The sequence below is a fragment of the Macaca thibetana genome, chromosome 14 (genome assembly GCF_024542745.1).
Source record: "Macaca thibetana thibetana isolate TM-01 chromosome 14, ASM2454274v1, whole genome shotgun sequence".
NCBI lineage: Eukaryota > Metazoa > Chordata > Mammalia > Primates > Cercopithecidae > Macaca > Macaca thibetana.
In genome coordinates, this window is record NC_065591.1 from 81630519 (window position 1) to 81640784 (window position 10266).

Below are 10266 nucleotides of genomic sequence, written 5' to 3' on the forward strand. Positions count from 1 at the left end.
GAACATAGGCTGTCATTAAGCTGGTGTCCTGGAGATACCAATATCCTGACTGAGTTAGAATCAGCTTTAGGAGAGGGAGAAAGCAAATGGCCTTTTCTCTGCCCTTTTTTTCGGTCTGAGCTCCCAGCTGATTGGATGGTGTCCACCCACATTGAGGGCTGCTGTTCCCCACTCAGATCACCAACTCACATGTCTCCCTGGAAACACCTTCACAGACTCCCCCAGAAATAATGCTTCACCAATTCTCCATATATTACTTAATCCAGTCAAGTCAACACCTAAAATTAACAATAATGCCGTAGTAATATAATTGTACATATTTCAGTTTAAAAAAAAACTGACAATATTTGAGTTCATAGTTTGAGTAGCCCAAGGAGGAAGTTAATTTAAGCCACAAGAAAAATAACTCAATATCTTTCATTATTTATTTTCTCTCCTAGTGAACATAGACTGGTTTAGTTGTTGTCTTTTTATTCATCTGGTTGGTTGGTTGGTTTTGGGGTTGCTTTTGTTTCAAAGAGCCGGGCTTCTGGGTCCCTCTTTCTGAAAATATGCCATAGAGCCCTCTGACCATCTTCTCGTGTTTTCTTACCCAGTGTAGGTTTTCTACTCCTCTCCCATAGTCATTCAGTAGTTACTTGAAAGAGGAATAGGGACAAACATGATTTATTATAGACCGCTTAAGACTAAAACCCAAGTTTCGTATCAATCCCAGGGAATATGTTATTGAATAGATTTGCATCATGTTATGGGCAGGAACTAGGAGTAGAAGAGGTTGTGAGTCATCTAGTCAGTGGTGTCTGCTCTAAAGCCTGAAGACTCTCCTTGTGTATGAATTTTTCATTTTTGTTGCAGAGGAAATAGTTTGTTTCACTTTAATGAGCACTGTTGAGAAGAAAATATAGCTATCACATATCACCTCATGTTGATAGATTTTCACCAACCCAGACCCCAAAATGACATGCTGCTCTTTCTTCCTCAGAAACATGAATTCTAGAATCTTGCAAGTCTTCCAGCGGGAACTCACCTGCCCCATCTGCATGAACTACTTCATAGACCCAGTCACCATAGATTGTGGGCACAGCTTTTGCAGGCCCTGTTTCTACCTCATCTGGCAAGACATCACGGTTCTTCCTCAGTGTTCTAAATGCAAGAAGACAACATGGCAGAGAAACCTCAGAACTAACATTCGCTTGAAGAATATGGCTTCCATTGCCAGAAAAGCCAGTCTCAGGCAATTCCTTAGCTCTGAGGAGCAGATATGTGGGACTCACAGAGAGATAAAGAAGATGTTCTGTGAAGTAGACAAGAGCCTGCTCTGTTTGCTGTGCTCCAACTCTCAGGAGCACCGAGACCACAAACACTGTCCCATTGAGTGGGCTGCTGAGGAACACCGGGTAAGTGATGCCTCTGAACATCGATTTCTCTAAAGGACACAGGAAATTCTTGTAAGTCTATTTCCTTGGAGATTGGATGATGCCATCTCTGTGTCCCTTTAAGCATGTCTGTTATGAGCTTCCTTGGCTTCACGCCTGTCACATTTGACAAACATTTGGAGAAACAAAGCAAACTATTTTCTATGGACCAATTTGTCTCTCATTTGGGGTCCTTCGTATATTAGAGAGTGAATGGTTCTTTAGTGTCTTCACTTGTGCTTCAATTCATGGCTCTTTTGCAGGAGAAGCTCCTGAAGAAAATGCAGTCTTTATGGGAAAAAGCTTGTGAAAATCACAGAAACCTGAACATGGAAACCACCAGAATCAGATGCTGGAAGGTTAGTACCATGTTACTCTACCTTCTTCAGTAACTTATGGTGAACAAATGGGTGACTCTTAAAATAGGAACTTGATCTCAATCCATAATATTTCTGGAATTCAATAAAAAAGGAAAAAACACATAAGAAAAAATACCCTAATTTTTATATAAGATAGTGTGACTCTTTGGTAGGATTTCTAACCAGACGACAGATGTTACCCAAGCATGCTCATCTGTCTCCATACAAACCTATAGAAATACACCAGCAAATACAAGAAACTGGACCATTTCACAGCATTCTCAAGGGGCTGCCTGGATAACTTCTGGGCACAAGCGTTATTTGGTAGTCATGGAAATATCAAGTGAACCTTCTAAGGCTGAGTCAGCATGAATTTGAATCCAGGTGGGCAAATATATTTGAAATGTGAGTTAAATATCAGGCAGAAGGAGCAAGAGTGCAAATTTAGGGGAAGCATGAAATTAAGTATCAGAACTAATTAATATTGAATAAGTCATAACACATAATGGAAAAAGTGGTGAGAAATGTACACTCATGTCTTGGGGACACAAATATGTGAGAAATATGGGAACTAGTATTTAATATAAGGAGAACTTTAAGGACTTGAGAATAATTCTAGAAATGATTTTCTCTTTGTGGCTGTTTATCTTGAGGGTATGATATCTAATATTAATTCATTAATTCATTCTAATATAAATTCATTGAAAAATATTTTATGAATACCTAGTAATATGTCAAATATCAACTTAGAAAATTAAGTAGTAAAAAAGAAAGAAAACACAAAAATCTTGCAATTGAAATGAGAGAAGCAAATGGTCACCATGCAGATATGTGAAGTACATGATGTGTTAGAGTGTAGTAGTGTCTTTGGAGAATAATCAAGCAGGAAAGTAGAAAAGGAGCACAGAGGTTAGGGACTGGGGATGAGGGTTTGGGTTTTAATTAGTGTGGTCAGAAAAAAGGCTCATGGAAAAATTCACACCGAAGCAAAATATCGAGCAACAGGAAATATATATCCTCCTGTTTGCCTTCCCCTTCCTCATAAATATAGGAATATATAGGTGTATCTGGCTGTGGGTGTGTATATATATATATGTGGATATATGTGAGGAATATATATCTACACACACAGATACACATAGATATTCCTCATATATCCATATATAGCTATATATAAGAAATATATATATGAGTACATATATGACAAATATGTATATATATGAAAATAATTCTAGATATAGGAAACAGCATGTGCAGTAATATTTCATTTCCATTTATTTGGGGGGTTGAGGAACCACAAAGGAGTCCATGTTGCTGACTAGGGTGAGTTTGGAAGAGAATAAATGAAACTTTCTTAGACTATGTGATGCTGGGTGAAATGCATTGAGTTGACAATGCTAGTCTGTGGTCATTTCATAATTTCTCATATAATGGGTTTACGTAAATTGCCCCAATTCTCCAAAATAGAAATAATGGTTTCCTATCTAGCCAATATTGCTCGATAGTTTAATTCTTAAGCAAGAACTGTGTTTTCTTTCTATAAATGTGTGTTGGAAGAGAGAAACCCATTTTTATATAACTCTTAGAAAACATTTTACCATTAATCAAGTAAATGTAACTGGGCAGAAACACCTATGTTGATATTAATGCAGAAAAAAGGAGAAGAATAAAATGTTGTGGAATCTGAGAATTGACAAGACTGAGGGTTAAAATGTTGGATGTTCAGAATGCTAAGAGGAATCAGTGAAATTCAAGAGAAGATGGATACAACATTTCTGTTTTGACTCTTGTCACTGCAGGATTATGTGAGTTTAAGGAGAGAAGCAATCAGAGCTGAATATCAGAAGATGCCTGCATTTCTCCATGAAGAAGAGCAACATCACTTGGAGAGGCTGCAAAAGGAGGGCGAGGACATTTTTCAGCAACTCAATGAAAGCAAAGCCAGAATGGAACATTCGAGGGAGCTTTTAAGAGGAATGTATGAGGATCTGAAGGAAATGTGCCATAAAGCAGATGTGGAGCTACTCCAGGTATGGACTGACCACGGGGTATCAGGATGTAGAACCTTCACATACATGGGTGTTCTTCCTCTCTCCTGAAATCCAACCCCACTTTACTTCCATGATTTGTTTCTAAAAACACGTTTCTATAACTAATGCTACTCAGTTGGGAGGTTATAGCCTTTCCTATGGATTCTACCAACCGAAGGTCCCTCCTACTTTATCCACCAGCAACGAAACTTTGTGGAATGACCAAGGTAACAGCCCCAAGAAATATTTCCCATCAAAAGTCAATGATATATTTAGGATTTTTGAAAGTGGATAAAATGAGAAGTGATTCATTTGCACTTAGGTTAATTTGGAGACACGGCATGATGGAGAAGTTGGCGAATCTAGGATCACATTAATATTATTTGGGATGCACTCATTTTGGTAACAGGGCTTAGGGAAGATGACTGAGTAGCTTCTTTCTGGTTACAGCACAGCACACTCTGTGGGCCTCCTCTTCCTTCACTTGGAAAGAGAATGTCTTCAAGACTGAGACTTTATCAGAACATTAATTCATGACATATGATAGACTGGGATTTTCATGAGAAAAGAAACAAAAAGTGCTTTCCAGGAGGGAAAATTGGAGGAAAATAATATCTCAGAAACTGCCTCCAAATCTCATAGTGAACTTAGTGGAAATTGCATCATGTGGAAAGCACTAAGCCTTTCTTTTTCTTTTTTTTTTCTTATAGGCTTTTGGAGACATATTACACAGGTGAGTGCATACCAAGATTTTAGCAGATGCTCTTTCAGTTTCCACAAATATCAAGCAGGAACTTTGACACTGAAGGAATAATTGATTCAGATATTGATGTTACCTTGTGCTGGTTGTACTTTCTCCATCCCCCACCGTATGTTGTCTTCTCTTTTATGCTATACTCAGTGATTTTATTAGGCAGTCCAATGAAAGTTCTGCAAAACCAAAAAAACAAACAAACAAACAAACAAATAAAATAAAAAAGAAAGAAAAATATGAAAGAGGAATAAAAAAGTGAGCATCTTTATTCCTAATTTCCTTTTTATTGCTCAAAAACCTGCATATTTGAATGAGAAAATGTTACATTTACTACATGGCTACAAAGTCAACCAGGGGAAGCCAGGGAGAAAAAGGGAAAGTATTTTTGTAGTGAAAAGGGTTGATGATTTCTAGTTTATATTTAAATATATAATTCTGAAAAATAGATGAGACAAACTATTTGGAATGTTTGAACTGTGTAGGCCTCCAGAGAACCTCAGTTATAAAAGGCAGATCTCCTGCCTGGAGCATATTTCAACACCCTGGCCTTGAGAAGGAAGCAACAGATGCAACAGTCTTAAAAATAACCCCACCTTTCCAGATGGTGATATCAGGAAATTCTGGTGAAGTCTGGAACCCAGAATTTTATTTTTGAATATTCTCTTGGTCTTAAGATTAATGATCCTTACTAATTTGGAGCAATAAGAAGAAAGATCCAAATGAATTCTCACTCAGACAGACTTTTCTAACATGCTTGAAAATCAGGAACTGTGAATAAGAATGAATCTGAAACAGAAAATGATAATTTTGGTATTAGCAAATTGTGGATTAAAGGGATTCTCATGAAATGTCTTTTAAATAAAAGTAGTGATTTTTATGTACTTTTTGGCTGTAGATGTGGTAACTGCATCTTTCTCCTTGCAGGTATGAGTCCCTGCTGCTGCAAGTGCCCGAGCCTGCGAATCCAGAGCTCAGTGCAGGGCCCATCACTGGACTGCTGGACAGGCTCAATGGATTCAGAGGTGAGTGTCAGCCCATTGGCAGAATTCCCACAGTGTATCACTTCTTGTTAGAATCACGGGGGTAATATTGTACCCTTCATCAAATCGTTATTTCATTTCAGAAGGAAGTGAGCGATATGACTATGCAACCCTATTTTATCTGTGTTTCTATTTATAGTCCAATTTATAACATGAAGAGTAAAACATAGTGAAAAACAAATATGTTCTGGGCTCACATGGATAGAGCTATATTTTGGGTAAATGGAATGACATAAGAAATAAAAAATTGAATAAATGGAACAATGCTCAGAAGGAAGCTTAATAATCCAAAGTTACATAAAAATTTTACATTTCTTTACTGTATTTCACTTGCATTGTTAAAAAACAGTTTTTTGGGGAATAGAGTTCACAGCAGTTTGTTGGAGTATTTCTATTTTCTTGCAGTAGATGTGTATTATTGATATAACATAAAAATTCGACTTAATATGTAAAAAGAAAGAAGAAATTATTCTGTAAATAGGAAGTAAAAATAGAAATGATAATTTCAGTTCAGTTACACCACGAAGATCTACATGTAAAATCTAAAATTCAGTTTCAATCTAGAGCTAGCAGGGAAGTCCACAGAGTGACTGGTGAAATATTTTGCAAAAATCTGCCTTAAGTTACCACTTATAATGTGAACATATGGACTTTTATCCAGTTATCTAGAGCAGTGCTTGAATAAGCTAAAATCTTCCCATTCTTGTCAAAAGTATATCACTAGTATTTAAGAACAAGAAATATTTTAATAATGACCTTGATAGCTAAAGGGCATTCAGGGCATATAACATTTCTCTTTTACATTGGAAACTGGATTAAAACAGGCTGGTTTTATATTCAACTCTCAATTTTTGAGTTTTCAATACATTCTCAATGTCTGTTTTTAGGATGTTGTTTTTCCTATAGAGAATATTAATCATCCTTATACTTGATTAAATGTTGTAATCAAAATTCTCCTGTCCTTGTAACTTCAAATTTCTTGGTAGAACAAATTTTCCCTCAAGAATTCTAATTTCTATTATTTACATGTATCTATACTTTTTTTGTTATTTTTGCAGTTGATTTTACTCTGCAGCCTGAAAGAGCCAATAGTCATATCTTCCTGTATGGAGATTTGAGAAGCATGAATGTTGGATGTGACCCTCAAGATGATCCCCACATCACTGCAAAATCTGAATGTTTTCTTGTATGGGGTGCTCAGACTTTCACATCTGGCAAATATTATTGGGAGGTTCATGTGGGGGACACTTGGAATTGGGCTTTTGGTGTCTGTAACAATTATTGGAAAGAAAAGACACAGAATGATAAGATAGATGGAGGGGAGGGACTCTTTCTTCTTGGATGTGTTAAGAAGGATGCTCACAGCAGTCTCTTTACCACCTCCCCACTTGTGGTGCAATATGTTCCAAGACCTACCAGTCGGGTAGGATTATTCCTGGATTGTGAAGGTAGAACCATGAGCTTTGTTGATGTTGATCAAAATGCCCTGATATACACCATCCCTAATTGCTCCTTCTCACCTCCTCTCAGGCCTGTCTTTTGCTGTAGTCACTTCTGATGAGAGATAAGTCAGAAGTGTGTCTACATGCTGTGGGAACCCATTTATCAGAGAAAGCCCTCTTTTCTGCACCTCATCAAACAGGACAAACAAGTTATATTTAATGTTTTTAGTTGCGTTCTAATGTCATCAAATTTCATTGATAGTGCTTCTATTAAATATGGTGAAAACATTAAAACTATGTGTATTGGTTCTTTGTTTAATCGTTTTTGGAAAATCATTACCCATGATGTATGGAATAGAATATATACTCTGGTTTTTCATTATTTCTGAATGTCACAAAGTGAAATAATAGATGACAGAGTTGTCAAAACGAAGTTAAAATCAAGGGAACAAAGTAGGGATCTTGGGCTTCATGAAAAAACTTGGAGGCAAAAGACTGAATGGTAACCTGGCAATATTTTCTGTCTCTTCATCTAACAGTATTATACTTATCCATGTGTTTTATTTATGAATCTATACTTTGAGGTCATCTTATTTGACCTCCTATGCTGTGCTTATCTTTCTAAATCTCATCTTAAATACAAATGCTCATGCATTATTAGAGTGTTTTCCTGCAGTGAAATTTATAAGGTGATCAGGACAATGCTGGATCAATTAAATATTCAAATGGACATAACTGAATACTGACCCCTACCTCAAACCATACACAATTCATTTACACATGGATTCACGTTCTGAAGGTGAAGGGAACACAATAAAATATTCTCACAGAGAAAGATTTCCTAACCAAGACAAAAATGTAACAATTAAGAAGGAAAATTTAGTTAGTTTATATCAAAAGTGATGACTTCTGTATTTCAAACTATACCATCCAAGAAAGAAAATTTAAACGAATTGTGGAGAAAAATATTTAACCCAACATATATGCAATAAAATACAATACCTGTGATTAATGAATGTAATCAATAAAAGAAAATGAACCCAATATAAAATTGGGAAAATATTTGAACAGGCACTTCATAAAATTGGAGGCATAAATAATTGCACAAATATGAAAAAGAGATTACTTGTGGTAGTCCTCAGAATAATAAAAATTAATCCATAAGTTGAACTACAGGCATCCATAAAAATTAGCAAAATTTAAAGACACATAATACTGTGTGTTGTGAAAGACAAAGAATCAGTGAAAGTTATTCATGGCTGGAGGGATGTAAACTGAAATACATTTTGGCAAACTGACTATGAGCATTCCTTATGGGCTAGATATTTTCACTCTAAAATAGATTCCACAGGTTGCCTATGTGTATTTCAAGATAAACACAGTGTTGATCATTGCATCAATTTTTATAGTAGCTCCAAATTGGAGACAAAATAAATACTAATCAACAGTAGAATTGCTAAATAAATTGTGATCTCTTCATAAAAAATAATTCTGTAAAACAAAGATAAGATGAAAATGCAACAAATTAATGAATCTCAACAAAAAGTTGAAGAAGAATTGAAACACACAAATGTTATATTATAGATAAATATATTTGGATAAATTGTGAACTCCATTAATTGATACTAGAAGTTAGAATATTGAATAATATTTTGGAAAGTAATCGTTAGGAATCTTAAATATTAACCAGGATAAGATTCAGTAATCATTTCTTTTTTTTTTTAAATTAATTTATTATTATTATACTTTAAGTTGTAGGGTACATGTGCATAACGTGCAGGTTTGTTACATATGTATACTTGTGCCATGTTGCTGTGCTGCACCCATCAATTCGTCATTTACATCAGGTATAACTCCCAATGCAATCCCTCCCCCCTCCCCCCTCCCCATGATAGGCCCCTGTGTGTGATGTTCCCCTTCCTGAGTCCAAGTGATCTCATTGTTCAGTTCCCACCTATGAGTGAGAACATGCGGTGTTTGGTTTTCTGTTCTTGTGATAGTTTGCTAAGAATGATGGTTTCCAGCTGCATCCATGTCCCTACAAAGGACACAAACTCATCCTTTTTTATGGCTGTATAGTATTCCATGGTGTATATGTGCCACATTTTCTTAATCCAATCTGTCACTGATGGACATTTGGGTTGATTCCAAGTCTTTGCTATCGTGAATAGTGCTGCAATAAACATACGTGTGCATGTGTCTTTATAGCAGCATGATTTATAATCCTTTGGGTATATACCCAGTAATGGGATGGCTGGGTCATATGGTACTTCTAGTTCTAGATCCTTGAGGAATCGCCATACTGTTTTCCATAATGGTTGAACTAGTTTACAATCCCACCAACAGTGTAAAAGTGTTCCTATTTCTCCACATCCTCTCCAGCACCTGTTGTTTCCTGACTTTTTAGTGATCGCCATTCTAACTGGTGTGAGATGGTATCTCATTGTGGTTTTGATTTGCATTTCTCTGATGGCCAGTGATGATGAGCATTTTTTCATGTGTCTGTTGGCTGTATGAATGTCTTCTTTTGAGAAATGTCTGTTCATATCCTTTGCCCACTTTTTGATGGGGTTGTTTGTTTTTTTCTTGTAAATTTGTTTGAGTTCTTTGTAGGTTCTGGATATTAGCCCTTTGTCAGATGAGTAGATTGCAAAACTTTTCTCCCATTCTGTAGGTTGCCTGTTCACTCTGATGGTAGTTTCTTTTGCTGTGCAGAAGTCCTTTAGTTTAATGAGATCCCATTTGTCAATTTTGGCTTTTGCTGCCGTTGCTTTTGGTGTTTTAGACATGAAGTCTTTGCCCAAGATTCAGTAATCATTTCAATCAAAGAGAGAAACTGTAAGTATTTTTCATGCAGAAGAAAATTATATATAATATATATTTTAAATATTTTAATGTTTAAAATAAGAAGCTTGAAATAAATGAATTTGATGTTATGCCTAATTTTTCAAATGCATATATATATATATATACACACACACATAATATAATTTATGATAAGTTAACATCAACATTAAGACATAAACCTTTTTTTATTATTATACTTTAATTCTGGGGACATGTGCAGAACATTCAGGTTTGTTACATAGGTATACCTGTGCCATGGTGGTTTGCTGCACCCATCAACTCATCATCTACATTAGGTATTTATCCTGGTGATATCCCTCCCCTGGCCCCTTATCCCCCAACAGGCCCTGGTGTGTGATGTTCCCCTCACTGTGTACAT

The 10266-nt window shown here is 36.0% G+C and overlaps 1 protein-coding gene across 1 annotated transcript; it reads left to right on the forward strand.

The window, feature by feature from the left end:
- Positions 1-986: 986 nt before the first annotated feature.
- Positions 987-7156, forward strand: LOC126934752 (tripartite motif-containing protein 51-like). The gene is made up of 6 exons (XM_050755547.1): positions 987-1397; positions 1679-1774; positions 3574-3804; positions 4515-4537; positions 5483-5580; positions 6657-7156. Exons 1-6 carry the CDS (start codon positions 987-989, stop codon positions 7154-7156), a joined length of 1359 nt encoding a protein of 452 aa, XP_050611504.1.
- The last annotated feature ends 3110 nt before the right edge of the window (positions 7157-10266 follow it).

What these genes read in the sequence shown, in the direction of transcription:
- LOC126934752 (XM_050755547.1), top strand. Translation starts at nt 987, where the DNA reads ATGAATTCTAGAATCTTGCAAGTCTTCCAGCGGGAACTCACCTGCCCC. An exon ending in CCAGAATCAGATGCTGGAAG is followed by an intron (nt 1,775 to 3,573) that starts GTTAGTACCATG and finishes TTGTCACTGCAG; the next exon opens with GATTATGTGAGTTTAAGGAG. An exon ending in CAGATGTGGAGCTACTCCAG is followed by an intron (nt 3,805 to 4,514) that starts GTATGGACTGAC and finishes TTTTTCTTATAG; the next exon opens with GCTTTTGGAGACATATTACA.